The following is a 19010-nucleotide window of genomic DNA, read 5'->3' as shown; positions in this document are numbered from 1 at the left end:
CGGAAAAGGATCTAGCCCTGCAATCCGTATATGCAATCCGTATTACTAGAGTCGGCACGATGTCCCTAGGCGGGGTTCGGTCAAAGGGTACGGGAACAGGGGTCGGTTGATCCCAATTGACATGATTTTCGTGGAGGGGCATTTCCCCGGAGCAACGGAAGGATGTCAACCCCCGCATGACCGAACCCAAACCCAAGCCTTGGCGTGCTCTGTAATTGTATTGGTTAATGGTGGGTGGTGAATGGTGGGTGAATGGTGAATTGAATGGGTTGGAAAGTAATGGTACCGGAAGCAGGGTAAGCAGTTCCAGGTAAAATGGGTTTAGAGTGGTATTTTACAAGGCCGCATTGGGACCGCTCCACCCGGGGAAATACATAATGGCCCATCCCCCGCTCTCAGACTCTTTTCTTTACTTTACATTAATACCCCCCTGTGTGAGCCTTTCTTTTTCTTTTTTCTTTCTGTCTTCATTTCTAACTTTCGTCAGTCTTCTCCTTGATACCCCCGGAGAATCGCAATCATGTCGGACGGCCCAGTTGCGCCGCCCAAGCCCTCCGTGGTAAGTCCTTTGGTCTCGTGCTGAGCTTTGCTCGCAGCCCTGCAGGATTAGCTAACAATCGATGCAGGTGCTCGAGGCCCACGAGGTCGACACTTTCCACGTGCCCAAGGCATTCCACCAGAAGCATCCCACCGGAACCCACCTTAAGGACATGGCCGAGTACCAGAAGCTCTACGATGAATCAATCCAGAGCCCCCACACCTTCTGGGCCCGCATGGCCCGCGAGCTCCTCACCTTCGACAAGGACTTCGAAACCACGCACCACGGCTCTTTCGAGAACGGCGATAATGCCTGGTTCGTCGAGGGTCGCTTGAACGCCTCATACAACTGCGTGGATCGCCACGCTCTCAAGAACCCCGACAAGGTGGCCATTATTTACGAGGCCGACGAGCCCAATGAGGGCCGCAAGATCACATACGGCGAGCTCATGCGCGAGGTCTCCCGCGTCGCCTGGACTCTCAAGGAGCGCGGTGTCAAGAAGGGTGACACCGTTGGAATCTACCTCCCCATGATTCCCGAGGCTGTTATTGCTTTCCTTGCTTGTTCCCGTATCGGTGCTGTGCACTCCGTTGTCTTTGCTGGTTTCTCCTCAGACTCTCTCCGTGACCGTGTCCTCGACGCTTCCTCCAAGGTGGTCATCACCACCGACGAGGGTAAGCGCGGTGGCAAGGTCATTGGCACAAAGCGCATTGTCGATGAGGCTATGAAGCAGTGCCCCGACGTTACAACGGTTCTCGTCTACAAGCGCACTGGCGCTGAGGTCCCCTGGACCCCCGGTCGTGATATCTGGTGGCACGAGGAGGTCGAGAAGTACCCCAACTATCTCGCCCCCGAGCCCGTCAGCTCCGAGGACCCTCTGTTCCTTCTCTACACCTCCGGCTCGACCGGTAAGCCCAAGGGTGTGATGCACACCACTGCTGGCTACCTTCTCGGTGCCGCCCTGACCGGAAAATACGTCTTTGATATTCATGATGATGACCGCTACTTCTGCGGTGGTGATGTCGGCTGGATTACCGGACACACTTACGTCGTTTACGCTCCTCTCCTGCTTGGTTGCGCCACCGTCGTGTTCGAAAGTACCCCTGCGTACCCTGACTTCTCTCGCTACTGGGATGTCATCGACAAGTACGACGTCACCCAGTTCTACGTTGCCCCTACCGCCCTGCGTCTGCTGAAGCGCGCCGGTGGTGAGCACATCCACCACAAGATGAAGAGCCTGCGTGTTCTTGGTTCCGTCGGAGAGCCCATTGCCGCTGAGGTTTGGAAGTGGTACTTCGAGGCTGTCGGAAAGGAAGAAGCCCACATCTGCGATGTTCGTCTCATCTCTGCGGTTTTTGGAACAATTGCTAATTTTTTTTGGATTACAGACATACTGGCAAACTGAGACCGGTTCTAACGTTATTACTCCCCTTGGTGGTATCACCCCTACCAAGCCCGGTAGTGCTTCGTTACCCTTCTTCGGTATTGAGCCCGCTATTATCGACCCTGTCTCCGGAGAGGAGATCCTTGGTAATGATGTCGAGGGTGTCCTTGCCTTCAAGCAGCCATGGCCCAGTATGGCCCGCACTGTCTGGGGTGCCCACAAGCGTTACATGGACACGTACTTGAACGTCTACAAGGGTTACTACGTATGTATCTGCATTCCAACATTGAAGCAATCAGACTGACAGGTATCAGTTCACCGGAGATGGTGCCGGTCGTGATCACGACGGTTACTACTGGATCCGTGGCCGTGTCGACGATGTCGTCAACGTCTCCGGCCACCGTCTCTCCACCGCCGAGATTGAGGCCGCCCTCCTCGAGCACCGTAAGTATACCACAAACTACCTGCCCATGGACCCCAAGCTAACTGTGAACAGCCATGGTTGCCGAGGCTGCTGTCGTCGGTATCGCCGATGAGTTGACCGGCCAGGCTGTCAACGCCTTCGTCGCCCTCAAAGATGGCAACGAGACAAACGACCAGGTTCGCAAGGATCTCTCCATGCAAGTCCGCAAGTCCATTGGACCCTTCGCCGCCCCCAAGGCCGTCTTCGTCGTAGATGACCTCCCCAAGACCCGCAGTGGAAAGATCATGCGCCGTATCCTGCGGAAGATTCTCAGTGGCGAGGAGGACAGTCTTGGTGATACCTCGACGGTAAGTCTACCAATTCCCCCATCTCTCTCATAAACCAAAAACTAATAACCTTTCAGCTCTCCGACCCCAGTGTCGTGGACACAATCATCGCCACAGTCCACGCCGCCCGCCAGAAGTAAAGTACAAGTCTACGATTTTGATGATAATGAACGTGGGTGAAATTTTCTAGTGGAAACATATCATTTGGAGAAAAGTGTTGTTTCTCATCATACGTTGTGCTATCGTTCTATGGATCTGATAGTTGGCTTTTTGACTTGCGCCCCCTTTCCCTTTCCTGGACCTGGAAATGTCGGGGTAGTTGGTTCCTTTTTTTCTCTTATTTTTCCGATTCCTTGTCTTCTGTATTTGAGATTCCCTTATCTGCTCCGAAGCGTTGTGAATAGTATCTTGCTTTGGATATTTGGTTCTTTTTGTAGGGTTGTAGCCTGAATTCGAAGGGATGTCTTTGGAATTGAGTGAGCTGGTTTGTTTGTAGTGTGTGCCCCTAGATTAGGTTGCTGGATCAAGCTTACAGCCTTGTTTCATTTGTTCCAGGGTTGGATCTTTTGGGGAAACTTTAGCAGGCGAAGAGTTGAACCTGTTCTTTTGATTGATTTCTTTGTTTAATATGGTTCTGTCAGCGTGTCCGCAGGGCAAACGTTCACACTATGGAAACTTCTTCAACAGCACCAAAATATATATTTCAAACCAAGCAACCAACTAACTATGTGCTTCCGAAAGGAAAATATCAGTGCAAATGCAAGCTCGACCTAATGACTGGCCATTTTAATACAATTAGATCTTGGCATAACAATATAGCAAAAACCGTTGGGGGTGGACCCTACCTGGTATATAGCTCCCGAGCTCAGCCCTTGACTTGACACAAGAGCTTGACGGTGAACTACAATAGGAAGAGGACCGTCCCTGACTGTAAAGCGATCATTCTCGGGTCAAGTCTTTAGTGCCTAATTCAAGCCGGAGACAATGGCCTGTATTGCATGCATATCGGGTTACGGAGGGCAATTGTGACCACTCTGACAATAGCAATTGTTCGACAGAAAGGCGAACGACTGAGCAACATTGCGACATTGGGGGCCCTGAACTCTTTTGAGAGATGAAAAGGACATTTGAAATATCTTCTTGTAGCCAGGTTACCTGCGTTCATATTGCTCCATTTTGGTAGGAACGTGGATGGTTGCGTAACTATAGGGCGGAACGAAGGCGGAGACCGTTGTATAGATCTCGTGTTTGTCGCAACAATACTATTTCGCCGTTTCATTTTCGTAAAACTCGTAATCTTACTTCAAAATTACATTATCAAGCTGCATCTAAGATCAATGAGTCATTTCTCTACCAGAATAACCGTCAATAGCTCGTGACATCTCCTATTGAAGCATTCATTGGACTGCCGTTTTAGGCAGCTAGCATCACGTGACGGAGCATCGTGGCCCGGGGCTGACATAATCGCTCTGCCTGGCCAGCAAATCCTCTCTTTTCTGTCGCGTCCTCTCCTCCTCTCAGACTTCATCACACGCGCTCCTTCCACAACTTCGACCGCCTTCGCTTTCGCCTCAGATTCGAAATCGACCTATGACTGCGTGAACACCCACAATTTCCAACCGACATAATGTCGACCTTCGGATTTGGAAGTGGAGGGTTCGGTCAGAACAACCAAAGCAGCAGCTTTGGCACAGGCACAGGCTTCGGGGCCAATGCCAGCACTGGTGGAGGTAGGTTTTTTAATTCTTAATGCTGCCCATAAATCGTCCCCTTCTTGCCTTCTCGAACTTGTCGTTCTCCCCCCTCGTACTCCCATCCTCGGTTTCTCTTTATCTCAACAACAACCGCTGCTCCTCATGTCGTACTACGGCGGTATCCCGCGCGCGAATAGCATGTCTCCCGAATATGAGATTCGTCGTGCTACCGACAGCGAGATGGTGCGCGCCATTCGGCACACCCAGCGACAGCCCGACAAGATAAGGAAAGCTAGAAACAGCTTGAATCGCAGTCCCTCTGACCACGATCACTCCCGCTATCTAGGTTTTGGCTCAACCCCTAGCGCTTTTGGCGCCAGCACCACGCCTGCCTTTGGTGGCTCAACAAACACATCTACTGGATTCGGAGCTTCTTCCGGCACCGGCGGAGGTACGTGCTCCTCGAGAGCTTTGCGATTCTGTTCCTTCCGGATTCATTTGAGAGGTCCTTCGCCGCATCACGTCGACTCGCGATTGAGAAGCCTTGTACCGGTCTCACACGTGGATTCCACACTCATTTCTTCCGAATGAGTGATCCTGGATTCTACTGGACTCGACCATATAGCGACTCTTCTGGACATTCGCTGGATCACATGGGAACACCGTTCTTTTGTTTTTCAAACTTTTCTCTTATCGCAGGAATGGACGTTTGTTGACATTTACTGACCTTTTTTTCTTTTTTCTCAGGATTCGGAGCTAATACCCAAACCCAACCTAATTCTCTCTTCGGCGGTCAAAACCGCACCACTACCGGATTTGGTGCTTCCAATAACACCACCGGTGGATCTATTTTTGGAGGCGCTCAAAGCACTCCTGCCACCACTGGCTTCGGTGGTACCGGCACAGGATTCGGATCATCCGCCACCGGCACCGGCTTCGGCGCAAATGCAAACACAAACACTGGCGGAGGACTCTTCGGTGCTGCCAAACCTGCGACTGGATTCGGTGCTTCAACTACGGCCTCTGGATTTGGTGGAGCTACTGGTGGTTTCGGATCGACTGCGACCAACACTGCTGCCCCAGCTACAGGCTTCGGCGGCTCCGGCTCTGCTTTCCAGGGCGGCACTGGTGCCTGTGAAGGCACAGCCAGCACCCCATTCAACGCCTTCACCGAGAAGGATACCACCTCGAGCGCTACAAACCATTACCAAAGTATCGTTTTTCAGCAACCATACAACAAATTTTCTTTCGAGGAACTACGCCTAGCAGATTATCAACAGGGACGCCGATTTGGCAACGGAAGTGGACAAGCTGGTGCCTTCGGCAACTCTGCATTTGGTGGCAGTGGATTCGGTGCTCAGCCTCAAACCAACACAACCGGCGGATTCGGTGCAAGCACCACTCCATTCGGCGGCGCTGCTACAAGCGCACCATCTGCCTTTGGATCAACCCCAACTACAGGCACAGGATTCGGTGCCGCTAACTCCAACCCCTTGTTCGGAGGAGCTAAACCAGCAAACTCCTTGTTCGGCGGTGCCTCCAACACGACCACTCCTGCCACTTCGGGAGGCGGCATGTTCGGCAACTCCACTCAAACCACTGGCGGGTTCGGCGCCAATGCTGGCACTGGTTCCGGAACTGGAGGGTTCGGAAACACTGGTAGCTCTCTCTTCGGTAACAACAATCAGCAGGCCAAGCCTGCCTTCGGTGCCACGAACACTGGAACCGGTGGTTTCGGTGGCTTCGGGGCCGGAAGCACCCAAACTACCACTGCTGCAAACCCATTCGGAGCTTCCACTGCTACTGCATCCCCCTTCGGCGGCGCAAACACTCAGCAGCAAGGAACAAGTGCCTTCGGAGGCTTCGGTGGCGCAAACCAACAGACCCAGAATCAGACTCAAAACAAGGGATTGTTCGGGGGTGGTGGTGGCTTCGGCACAAGTACTCAGCAGCCGTCGACTGGCACTGGCCTCCTAGGCGGTGCTACCGGCAGCACAGGTGGCGGCGGGCTGTTTGGTAACACCCAGCAGCAACAGCCTCAACAACAGGGTGGTGGTCTCTTTGGTGGACAGCAGCAACAACAGCAAACCGGCACTAGCGGCGGGCTGTTTGGCGGACAGAACCAGCAGCAGCAGAAGCCCGGTGGCCTCTTCGGGTCCTCTGCTACCAACACCACTGGAGGCGGATTCGGAGGCTTTGGTAACACTCAGCCTCAGCAAAGCACTGGCACCGGAGGTGGCTTGTTCGGCAACACTCAGAACCAGCAGCAACAGCAAAAGCCCGGTGGTCTCTTTGGAAACAGCGGCGCTGGAGGAAGCATGTTCGGTGGTGGTCAGAGCACTACTGGTACCGGCGGCTCAATGTTCGGCGGCGGTCAGCCTCAACAACAACAGACTGGTGGCCTCGGCGGCAGTCTCCTCGGAAACTCGCAGTCCGGGCAGCAATCTCAACCGGCCCCTGGAAGTTTCCAGGCTTCTCTTCTCGACGGAAACCCTTACGGAAGTCAGTCGATCTTCTCCGGTCTCCCTGCACCAAATGGCGCGTCTCCTGGTCCCCTCGCTACCCCATTGTCCTCTAGCATGAGACAGAAGCAGCGAGCTCCGCTGCCCATGTACAAGGCCACCTCGACTTCCAACAGTCGTATTATCACGCCCCCCAAGCGTGGATACGGTTTCTCTTACTCCACCTATGGTTCACCTTCTAGCGTCACCGGTACTCCATCTGGCTTGGGCAACAGCCTCTTGGGTGGCGGAAGCAACAGTCTCCGTGGCAGTCTCAATGGTGGTAGCATGGGTCGCACCTTCAGCAAGAGCTACTCCACCAGCAACCTTCGCAATACCTTTGACCCAGAGTCAAGCAGTGTCCTTTCTCCCGGTGCTTTGCAGCCGGGTAGCACCCGTAGTGGAAGCGGCTTGAAGCGTCTTACCATCAATCGTGGTCTGAGATCCGATCTCTTCGAGAAGCCTGCGAGCCCTGCACCCATCACCAACGGAGATGACTCTGACAAGTTGAAGAAGAAGGTCAGCTTTGATTCCACCTCTCCTGGTCCCACTGGTTCCGAGATCGTCCCCGTCGAGCCCAAAAGTCCCGAGCCCACTGCCGAGGAGCTCGGTTTCCTTCGCTCTGTCCGTAAGAGTGGAAGCCTGAACGGTGTTGAGGTCACTGCCTCTGGTCGTCCTGAAATGAAGTCTGTCAGCCGCGATCTCGCCATTGTCCCCGAGAACGGTCCAGCTACTACTAACGGCGCTACTGTCAAGCGTCTGACCTTCATTCCTGGTGGTGACCCCAAGCCCGGTGAGTACTGGATGGAGCCTTCTCGCGCTTCACTTAGCAAGATGAGCCGCGAGCAGCTGAAGCACGTCGTCGACTTCACTGTCGGACGTCAGAACTGCGGATCCGTCACTTTCAATGGCGAGGTTGATCTGAGTACCATTGACGTGGATCACTTGTTTGATAACATTGTCAACATCGGCCTTCGCAAGATCACCGTCTACCCCGATGAGTCCATCAAGCCCCCCATGGGCAAGGGACTGAACGTGCCTTCTACTCTGCGCATCGAGAACTCCTGGCCCCGTGGCAGAGACAGGAAGAGCAACTCTCCTGTCACTAGCGGCCCTCTCTTCGACAAGCACATTGATCGTCTCCAGAAAGTCGGCGATACTGAGTTTGTCAATTACGAGACTGAGACCGGTACCTGGGTTTTCAAGGTTCCTCACTTCACTACCTACGGACTTGACTATGATGAGGACGAGGAAGGTGAGAGTCTTGACCAAAGCACTATGAGTGCCGCCGGACCTGACCATCCTACCCCCAAGGCTCACTACGATCACCCCGCGAGCTTCGAGCAGTCCACCACTTTCTCCATCGATGAATCCTTCGTTGGCTCCATGGTCGGTGTCGACGACGATACTTTTGACTTTAAGAAGCGCAAGGTTGTTCCCGGCTCTTTTGGTAGCCAGGCCATGGCTGCGGAGGATGATGACATGCTTTCCGAGGGCGAGACGGAGTCTTTTTTAGAGGAAGGCTCCACGGGTTCGACTACTGAGCAAGACGACGACGTCGTCACCGAAAGCCAGCAATCTGGCGATTCGGTAGTTGGATCAGATGAGGCAGATGAAATGGATATGGCTGGTGCCTTTCCCACTCCTCATCGTACCGTGGAGCGGGACCACTACCAGGGTACTAACGGTGCCTTGGATACCACTCACCCTATGAGACACTTCGGCAGCCCTGCTAAGCCTCAGCTTGATCTCAGTGGCGACTGGGCTGAGCAATTGCAGCGCACCATTAGTCCTCGCAAGCAGAACCGCGACGCGTTGCGTGAAATGCAGGCGAATGCCTTTATGGATCGTGACCTCGCTGAAGACGAATCTCTCTCGAACACTGCGACAGCTTCTCCCAAGAAGGGCTTCTCTAATAGCATTGACCTGATGAACTCTCTGTTTCAACAGCCGGGCAGGAGAGCTGCTCCTTCTCCGCTGAAGCCTGCCAAGGCACAGTCCAAAGGCATTGAGGTTAGAACTCCTTTCTTATGTTCATACTGATAGTTATTTCCTTTGTCATTTCCTTTGTTCCCTCTCAACATGTATCTATCACGATAACGTCCACCCCCATATAGTTGACTCAATGTGACAGTAACTGAGCTAAAATATTCTCTCTTTCTTGCAGTGGCCATACAACAAACAACCCAAAACCTTCGCCGGTGATGCAACTGAAATGTCCGACATCGATATTGCCTTCCATGACTCTTTCAAACCGCGCTGGGGCCCCCAAGACACTCTTGTCTGCGGAAAGACCGATATGCAGGAAACTATCTCAGAAGTGTCTCAGACCTGGAAGGAGAACTTTACTGTTTTCAGCGAAGGAGGAGACGTTGCAGTCATGACTTACAACAAAACTAGCGAGGTATGTTTACTTTTCTCTTACTCTTTTAATCAGACTAGATACTGATCGCAATATAGGCAAAGGAGATGCTTGACGTCCAGCGACAACAATCTACAATCCAACGTGTCGATGGCACCCCTCTCGTTCGTATGGCTAGTCCCGAGCTTTGGCAGTTCCCCTTGTCTCCTTCCAGCCGTTCCCAATCTGAGGATGAGGCCCTGGTGTGGCAACTCCTCAACATTCTGTTCAACGATGATATCGAAGATGACATTTCAGCTGGTGTCCCACCAAAACTCCAGCAGAAGTTTGCCCACCGTATCAAGAAGGATCGTCTCACTCGTTTCTTGGAGGGCGTCATCCGCGAGAAGAACCCCAACCTCGATATGATCCGATCACCTGTTGAGCGCGCTGTCCATTTGATGTGCGCCCACCGAGTTCAAGAAGCGTGCACCACTTTGGTGGAGAGTCAAAACCCACATCTGGCTACTGTGGTGGCACAGATTGGCCGCGATGCTACCTCCCAAGCCGACATCGCGAACCAGATTGAGATGTGGCGCCAGAATAATGTGCTTTCGGAAATGAGTGAACCTGTGCGAGCTCTCTACGAACTGGTTGCTGGAAATGCTCTCCGCAGTGAGGGCAAGACCGGCGGTGCCCTTGAGGACCGTGCTTCCAGCTTCGGCTTCACCGAGCGCTTCGATCTAAACTGGTTCCAGGCCTTTGGTCTTCGCTTGTGGTACTGCACTACGGAGGATCAGCCTATTGAAGCTGCTGTTGCCAAATACCTTGAGGACCTGGCTACCGGACAGGAACAGGCCTTCCCTCATCCTTCGCATGAAGCTAGTCCTCGTGCTGTCCCCCAGCCTGGCTCTGATACTCTTGGTCATGAATCTCCACTTTGGGTTCTGCTCAAGGCCTACTCTGCCACCCAGGGACTGAAGACCCAGTCTATCGAATTCCCTGCTGCTCTCCTCCCTGAAACTGTCTCCGGTGACCGTCTCTCGAATCGTCTCTCATTCCAGCTTCACCACGTTCTTGCTGCGACTGTCGGACAAAGCTCTGCGATCACGGTCAACCAGCACCAGGCCGACCATCTCGTCTGGGACTTTTCCTCAGAACTCAGTGCAAGCGGAGATCTCAAGCAAGCCCTGTTCGTCCTTCTGCACCTTTCCCAGGCCAATGACCGCAAGCGCGCCGTGCAAGAGACCCTCGCCCGCTCCGCCGCCCAACTCCCGGAGCCCCTCACCGCCGACGGCTCTGTTGACCCGGCATGGCACTACCTCGTCTCAGACCTCCAACTCCCCGAGGCCTGGATCTGGGTCGCCAAGGCCCTCTACGCCCGCGACATTGGCGACGCTGCTCGCGAAGTCGACTGTCTCATTCACGGCAAACATTGGAACGACGCCCACGCCACCTTCTGTCGCATCGTCGCCCCCTCCGCCATCATCGAGGGTGACTACAGCACTCTGGAGACTCTGGTCTCAGGCTTCGGTGATGGACCTGAACGCAAGATGCGCGGCTGGGCTTCCGGCGGCGGCGTTTACGAAGATTTCCTGCGTTTGGTGACTGCCCCCAGCGGTCGACGCGACGCAACCCGTCTGAATCGCCTTGTTAATGCCCTCGTTACAATGAGCGATCGCATTGAAGGATCCGGAATGGAGGGATTGGAAGAGCGCGTCGCGTTCAAGGAGATGAGCCGCGCAGTCACAGGCTGGATTACACACGAGGATGTCCAATTCGTTGAATCATCCATGCTCCTTGGCCTCCCCCTTACAGGCGATGCACGCATCGCCCAAACAGCAGAAATGAGCCGCCGCTACTACGGCGTGATTATGGCAGGTGGCCATTGAGAAGTTGAAACATAATTCCAAAAACACAAGTCAAAAAGAGAAAAACGAAAGATGAGAATGGAAGGAGTTGACATGTTTGCATCTAGCATATTTCAAAGGCATTGTTTTGCCCTATCTTCCTTTTTATTCTCTTTTGTTCCTCGATTTTTCGCTGAGTTCTTCCCTTGTTCTTATGTATGGTTCCCATGACCTGTATTCTATTACACCCTATTGCCTTATTTTATTCTCTGCATATTCCATTTGGCTCCTTTTTGGTCTGGTCTAGACCGTGTAGTGCGTAGTGCGTAGTGGTATGCACCAGTCAATTACGACTAGATTGCTCATCCATGCCCATGCTTCTTCCAAATGTAGTTCATAGCGCGAGTTCTTCCTGCGTAGAGTTCCCGTAAATGCCATAACACATGCTTCATCATTCACTCATATAGACAACACAGGTATCCTAGTCAATCAAGTATACGATTAAGACAACACCTCGGCTAAAATGATACCCTACCCAACACGCGCCTTGTTCGTCAGGTTCTTGGTGGCCATTTTCGATGACCTCCTCATGACACCCGACATCGATATGTGCTCAAGTATACCTTCTCTGTCGTTTCGAGCGGGGAACAAACCTTCCCTCGCCTCTGTTCATCCACCATGGCCTACCGGTCTCTTCCAACAAATCGTCGCTCTGGCGACGCCGCAGAAACCGACGGGTCCTAACGATATTCAATATCCATGCTTTGATATAGTAGGCAGGCCTAGTAGAAACATTCCTGCCCAATAGCGACGAAACAACCAAGGTTACAGCTAAACAGCAAAGCTCGGTACAATGTGTTAGAAAGTAGAATGATACTACAAAATCAAAAAATGCACACACCTTCCCCACACCCCACCATAAGCTACAGAACTCAACGTCCACAACGAATCAACACCGATATCCCAAGTACAGTCATCCCCTGCCGTGTGGCACGACCAACTAGGCTCACTGGCAAAAGCAAGGTATGCAATTATTGGGCAACACTTCCATATCTGGAATTTATACTTCCATCCATGCCAGTCTGGGTCGACTGGCTGCACATTGCCACCACCGGCCAATACATAAATCCAATTATGAACTTCAAATCTATCCGCCTTGCTTCCGGTTGGGGATTTGGTTGTTTTCGGATTGGCGCCATGCACGGCTCGTATCAAGCCTTGTTCGTTGGCGTTAGGGCTTTAGGACTAGTACACGAATCGAATCCCGCTTTCGCTTTTTTGGGGGGGGGGGGGGGGTTCTATCCTGGGTGTTGGCGTTGCAAGCTTTTTCTGGCTTGACTTCTGCTTTCGCTTATAGTTGAGTATCGCCACTTCTTTTTTTTTTTTTGTCGTGAGACTTGATATACTTTTGGTTGTCTACTTGACCTTTTTCGCGAGAAACAGATAGATTCTAGCAACAGTCGAGAAGAGACAATGTCGAGTTCTAAATCGAGGACCGATGATTACCCAGTTCTAAGCCGTCCATTTGAGTTTATCAAATTAGAGTATGATGTCGTGATCATTGGATCTGGATATGGAGCTGGTGTGGCAGCGAGTCGAATGGCGCGTGCTGGGAAGAGTGTTGCTGTTTTGGAACTTGGTTGGGAACGAAGATGTGTGATTTCTTATCTTTTTCTATTCTGATGAACTGGTCAATCTAATAATTCGATGCAGCTGGTTCATTTCCACAAACGTTCTCACAGTGCATGAAGGACATGAACATTTCGAGCAGTTCTGTGAAGAATGCATTCATCACGAAATGGCTTTCACCTCATGATCCTACAAAGCTTTTTCAGTTGTTTCTTGGAGATGGGCAACATACTTTCGCTGCTCATGGTAAGTAATATCCAATCGCAGCTATCAAACATCTAATAAGATGGTCTCATATAGGACTTGGAGGAACATCTCTGATCAATTGCGGTGTCTTCCTCAGGGCCGATAAAGGGACACTAATGACGAGTTCCTGGCCATCACAGATTCGGGAGAATCCGTCAGGACTTGATAAATGTAAGACATTACTCCCAGTTGACAAATATGCAAATTGCGCAGGGTGGGTATATCGGCAGCTAATCGAAGAAGATTATTCACACGCAGAAATGATGCTGCAACCGTCCATATATCCAGAGGACTATCCAATTCCCGCTAAATTAGAGCACCTACGAGATGGTTCAAAGTGGCTAGGTCAAGAACATCACTTCTATCGTGCACCACTTACCACATTCTTTCACAGCGGCCGCAACAAGGCTGGTGTTTCCATGCACCCAAATCGCGGATCAGGACATGAATGTACTGGTCTGAATGATGGTTCGAAAAATACCGTGGCGACTAGTTATCTGGCTGATGCATGGAATTGGGGTGCTGAGATGTTTTGTGGATGTGAGGTGCGGTTCATTGAGAAAACGGAGGGAGGTGGGTATGTTATCTTCTTTGCCTGGCATGGGAATGGAAGGTCGGTCTTTGCAGATCATTTCGAGGAGCAACTCTTTTGGGTGAAAGCAGTACGTATTCCCTTTTCATACAAAATGAGGATTCGTATACTCAAGCACTCGTTCTCTTAGAAGGAATTTTGTTTCCTGGGAGCTGGGGCTTTAGGTACAACTGAGATCTTGCTTCGGTCAAGGAAACGTGGTTTGAGTATGTCTCCCCTGGTGGGACGCAATCTCTCTGGGAATGGTGATCATTTGGTATTTGGTATGGAAACTACCAAGTCGAAGTTTCCATGGCTGATTGAGACAGGGTACAATGGAAGAGTCGATGTCAATGGAATAGCTGGTGACTCTTCGCGAGCATCAAGTCCACCTGGTCCAACGGTCACTTGCATGATTGATATCCGAGGAGTTGATCCTCTGATCAATCCTCTTTCTAAATACGTGATTCAAGATGGCTGCATACCTGAGACCTTCAATCCGGTCATCCTGGCAATGCTGACAATACAGACCGTAAAGTCACAAGCTTTTTCTTTCCTGTCGAATCCTAGGGTTGGGATATCAAAGTCTATGGCTGCTTTTAAGTCTCTCCTGCTCGGTCCCTATGCACGTGGCGGATCTCTCCAGCGAACTTCAACATATCTTGTCATGTCTCATGATAGCAATGAGATCACATTGACTCTGGAGAATGATACACTACGCTTGCGAGGGCCAGCAGAAGGTCGGACTGAGCATTTCACGCCGATGAAGAGGATGGTCAAAAGATTATTTGCTCACACAGGGGCAGACATGGGGTTCTCATATTTCTATGGTATGCGTTTATCATATTCAAGTCTCTCAAAGCTGTTCTCACATTTGAGTCAAGGCCGTCACCAAGAAGAGGTTACAGTGCACCTTATAGGAGGTGCCAACATGAGCAGTGATGGTACGGCACACGGAGGGGTGACAAATCATCTTGGGCAGGTCTTCGCTGGCCCTGGCCCTGGTGACGAGGTATACAAAGATCTCGTGTGTTGTGATGCCTCCATCTTACCCACGGCTCTTGGTAAGTCTAAGAATTACCCAACTTCATATGCTCTATGTGATCACCTCGAAGCACTTGAAAATAAGAAAAAAGCAATGCATGACAGGGCATTCATGACACCTGCTATATGATCATCATCTTATACTGACGTAACATGTGTCAACCCTTTGGCAACAATATCTGCTCTCTCAGAGCGATCCATCAGCTTAATCGCCGAGAAGTCTGGATTGATCATCGATCAAACCGAAAACGGTCCTTTAGATGCTTCCAGCAATCCACAAATGACTCGCAATGGCGAGGTTTATCAAGAGCTCATGAATGAAAATCCTCAATCCATCGGATGGCAGTTCACGGAGACTCTATCTGGACATATAAGTATGACACCAGGATTGAAGAGCTGTGCACTTTCTGAGAGTATCGGCAAAGGCTCATCCTGCGCAATGCGCATGTTTCTAACTATAGACATCTGCCAGATCAAGGCTCAAAGGTCTCCCTCGCGATACCAAGGAGTATGCACTGGAACAGTCTCTTGTCATGCGTTGTCTCGGAATACACTGAGGGTTATCAAGGGGACAGTTGATTTCTTTACAGGAGGAGCAGGTGCCGAGTGTACCATTTCATACTACATGAAGCTCCTTTCAGTTGAGGATCTGGAATATTATCTAGAAGGACACAAAATTCTCAATTCCTCGATTGCTTTCTCAGTCAAAAAGACATGGAAGGCGACAACGACAGTGAATGTGAATATCACTCGACCGGATGGGACACAGGCTGGGAGTGGTGCCCTTCATATCTCATTACCAGAGTTCACAAAGCAAATTAGAACGTTCCGGACCAAAGTTGTTGACAGAAGCTCCTTTCTCGCTCTATTAGCTTTTTTGTTGTCTTTTCTATATCATGTCAGCCTCTTTTTCTTCATGCCATTTGTTCCCGTTCGCTTCCCTCGAACTTCACCTCTGGATCCGATCAAAAAGAGCCCGAATCCCTCATTGATTAGCAAAATAAGTGCCTCGGATGGTGTGCCGACTCTGCTCGAGGTATACGATCCGCTTCTTCAACAAGGAAATCACGAGCCAAGAGACGCCAATTTTCCCCCGGTCCTGCTTCTCCCTGGAATAACTGGCATCGGCGCAATACACAATCTGTACGCATTGCCATTTCTACGTTGCAACATGATAGACTACTTCACGCAACGTGGACACCGCTGCTACACCCTAACTCCTCGCTGGGGCTGTGATCCCATCGTCGCCCAGGACGCCACCATCTTCGACTGTCGCCTGGACGTTGCAGCCGCCATCAAATACATCCGTGAGATAGAACCAAATAAGCCATATGTGATATCTCACTGTCAGGGCTCGGTAGCTCTCTGTATGGGACTTCTAGACGGGACTATTTCCAGCAGCGACCTCCTCGGCATCACTGCAAACTCCGTCTTCATGAATCAAGTCTTTGGGTACTGGAACTCACTCAAAGGAAGAACCACGCTTTTGATTCAGCTTTATAAGCTCCTCGCGGGTAATTATTTCCCAATAATTAGCAACGCTGGGAGTGCTCTGTTCCAACGGCTGCTTGATATTCTCCTGCGCTTCTATCCTGTCGGGCATCCGCGAGATCTGTGTACTTCCACTGCTTGTCATCGGACTTCTTTTGCGTTTGGCCTGCTTTGGAATCATGACAATCTGGACGCTGCCCTTCATGATAATATTCATCAGTTCTTTGCGGGTACTCATACAAAACTGATGGAGCATGTTGTCGGTATGGGCACGCGAGGCATCTGCATGGACAATGACTCGCGCTCTCTTTTGACAGACGAAAATCTGCAACGGTTAGAGGGACTGCCCATTCTTTTTGTTTCCGGTACAGGCAATCAAGTCTTCGATCCGCAGTCGACCCTCAAGGACTATGAGTTGCTGCGCCGACGATTTGGAGAGAGCTTTTATCGTCGGTTTTTGGCTGAGGGTTATGGGCATCTTGATACTATCGTTGGGAAATCTGCTGCTGAAGATGTATAACTGGAGGATGTTTGCACATTTGAAGTGGTGCATTGAAAATAAGCACATGTGAGAAACAAGATAGATTTATGAAGAATGTCAAGTCACAGTTGTACAAATTGAGAAGGGGAAGCACACGGTGTTGGCACATGGTAGGAACGATACTGGACTTTCCTTTTTTCTTCATCTCTTTTATTTTCCTCTCTTTTTCTTCGTTTTCCTTCGTTGATCTAGATATCTTCCGGTATTGACTTGGGAACATACCTTTCAATCTTCCCAATGGCTTCCAAACAGATAGCGCTGGAGCGCATCGCCGAGGCAAGTCAGGAGGATTCGACAACAGCCGGAGCAGACTCGGTGGATGATCTAGCTCTGGAGAGTCACATGCAACCGAGTCCTACTGAGAATGGCCAGGACAAAGAGCCAATAGCTGCTACAGATGCGCTTCCTCCTAGTGAGAACGACGCCTATGAACCGTCGATTGAACCCGTCTCAGAAGCTCAGCTCGAGACAACCGTGGCACCAGCCTCCTTAGACCCTCAGACCCTATTCTCTGCCTTCAGCAAGCGCCAAAAGCTATTCATTGTGACCATGGTCTCTCTGGCATCCTTTTTCTCCCCTCTCTCCGGCCAAATCTACTACCCCGTCATGCCAACCTTGGTAAAGAACTACCAGCTGACTCCCGCACTGATCAATCTCACCATCACAACATACATGATTCTTCAGGGTCTGGCTCCAGCTTTCATGGGTACATTTGCTGACACGGGAGGAAGACGCCCAGCCTATATCATTGCCTTCGTCGTCTACACCGCCGCCAACATTGGACTCGCTCTGCAGGACAGCTTCGCAGCTTTGATGGTACTGCGCTGTATTCAGAGTGCAGGAAGCAGCGGCACCGTGGCCTTCGGGTATGGGGTTGTAGCGGACATGGCGACAACAGCTGAGCGAGGGAAGTATATCGGTCCCATGGCAGCTGGTGTGATGATTGCGCCGGCTCTGGGTCCTGTTATCGGTGGTCTTTTGGCCAAGTTCCTTGGCTGGCGAAGTGTCTTCTGGTTCCTGGTTGTCATCAGTGGTGGGTATTTGATCTTTTTTGTGATTGCCATGCCTGAGACAGCGCGTAAGATTGTTGGTAACGGGAGCGAGGTGCCAGCTGAGTGGTGGCGCATGTCTGTGCTTCAATGGTTCTCGACCAGAATACATCGTCTGCAGAAAAGATCGGATGAGCAACAGCATACCGGGGAAGGATCTCAACAGTCTGGACAACAGCCCCGGCAGACGAAGCTGAAGTTCCCCAACCCACTCCATTCAATCGTCATTCTTCTTGAATGGGATGCCCTCATCATCATCTCATACGTCGGGTTCGTGATGTTCGCAAATATTGCCTTGCTAACCAGCACCCCGAACCTGTTCGGTCCCTTGTACGGATTCAACGAGCTTCAAATCGGTCTCTGCTTCTTGTAAGTCTCCCATCTCCAGTTCACTCAGTTCCACAGCTCACCAACATTCGCAAAACAGACCCTTCGGCGTAAGTTCTTGCCTCGGCGCAGTGCTATACGGGAAAGTAATCGACTGGAGCTACAAGCGCACAGCCGAAAAGACCGGCCTCCCCGTGGATCGTCAGAAAGGCGACAATCTACGCAATTTCCCAATCGAGCGTGCCCGTCTACATACCGTCTTTCCTGTCATGGCCGTCGGCATTGCAGCTTTCATCCCGTATGGCTGGGTCTTGCAGCAGAGGGTACACCTGGCCGTACCCCTCGTGTTGCAGTTCATCATTGGATTCTGCTTCGTTGCATCCTTGAATTGTCTTAATACTCTTCTTGTCGATCTTTTCTCAGACAGACCTGCCACAGCTGCGGCAGCGTGCAATCTTGTTCGTTGCTGTCTCGGTGCTGTCGGTGCTGCGGTCATCAACCAGATGCTTAGTGGAATGGGATGGGGCTGGTGCTTCATCTTCCTGGGCTTGGTTATGGCCGCTGGGATACCCTTGCTCTGGATTGAGTGCGTGTATGGAATGGGGTGGAGAGAGAAGAGGCTGCTCAAGATTGAGCGCAAGAAGAGGGGGAAGGAGGCTGGAGATCTCCCGGTCGAATGTGACGATAATGATGAGCAGCAGCTTGACAAGGACAACCATGTCCAGGAAGTTGTTGTTAATCCTCAGACGGTGACCGTTGCTGAGGCTAAGACTCGCTTGAAATAAAGGTCGGAAAGCTTTGTTCTGTTGTGCCTTTGTATTCAAACATCACCGTGAAAAGGAACAGGAACGGGAATAATCATGTTACGAGCGGAGGAAAAGTGTACTTTACTCAAACCGAATGAAGGAATGAAGACATCAAATGCATCAAATTTGCTACCGACTGTACAGAGAAAGAGAAACCTAGACGCGACAGGAGAACACGAGGGGATCGAGCAGAGTAAAGAAAAGAGAAACACCTCCCTCCCCAGCCGGACCAGACGGAGAAACAAAAA

At 51.2% G+C, this 19010-nt stretch overlaps 4 protein-coding genes across 4 annotated transcripts; all 4 read left to right on the top strand.

The window, feature by feature from the left end:
* Window positions 1-520: 520 nt before the first annotated feature.
* N7508_007742 (acetate--CoA ligase) lies at window positions 521-2812 on the top strand (the record flags this gene model as incomplete). Its single annotated transcript, XM_058465806.1, has 6 exons — window positions 521-559; window positions 627-1871; window positions 1927-2187; window positions 2237-2366; window positions 2419-2693; window positions 2750-2812. 6 exons carry the CDS (start codon window positions 521-523, stop codon window positions 2810-2812), a joined length of 2013 nt encoding a protein of 670 aa, XP_058317134.1.
* Window positions 2813-4528: 1716 nt separating this feature from the next.
* N7508_007741 (uncharacterized protein) lies at window positions 4529-11100 on the top strand (the record flags this gene model as incomplete). Its single annotated transcript, XM_058465805.1, has 4 exons — window positions 4529-4817; window positions 5114-8880; window positions 9035-9271; window positions 9328-11100. 4 exons carry the CDS (start codon window positions 4529-4531, stop codon window positions 11098-11100), a joined length of 6066 nt encoding a protein of 2021 aa, XP_058317133.1.
* Window positions 11101-12531: 1431 nt separating this feature from the next.
* Window positions 12532-16559, top strand: N7508_007740 (uncharacterized protein; the record flags this gene model as incomplete). The annotated part of the gene is made up of 6 exons (XM_058465804.1): window positions 12532-12712; window positions 12772-12933; window positions 12988-13595; window positions 13656-14334; window positions 14389-14568; window positions 14740-16559. 6 exons carry the CDS (start codon window positions 12532-12534, stop codon window positions 16557-16559), a joined length of 3630 nt encoding a protein of 1209 aa, XP_058317132.1.
* Window positions 16560-16817: 258 nt separating this feature from the next.
* Window positions 16818-18741, top strand: N7508_007739 (putative MFS transporter; the record flags this gene model as incomplete). Its single annotated transcript, XM_058465803.1, has 2 exons — window positions 16818-17998; window positions 18057-18741. The coding sequence occupies 2 exons, from the start codon at window positions 16818-16820 to the stop codon at window positions 18739-18741; spliced, it is 1866 nt and encodes a 621-aa protein (XP_058317131.1).
* Between the last annotated feature and the right edge of the window lie 269 nt (window positions 18742-19010).

The sequence above is a fragment of the Penicillium antarcticum genome (assembly GCF_028974205.1).
Source record: "Penicillium antarcticum strain IBT 31339 chromosome Unknown utg000008l_segment0_segment0, whole genome shotgun sequence".
NCBI lineage: Eukaryota > Fungi > Ascomycota > Eurotiomycetes > Eurotiales > Aspergillaceae > Penicillium > Penicillium antarcticum.
Note: the sequence above shows the minus strand (reverse complement) of the source record. Positions and strands in the feature narration are given on the sequence as shown.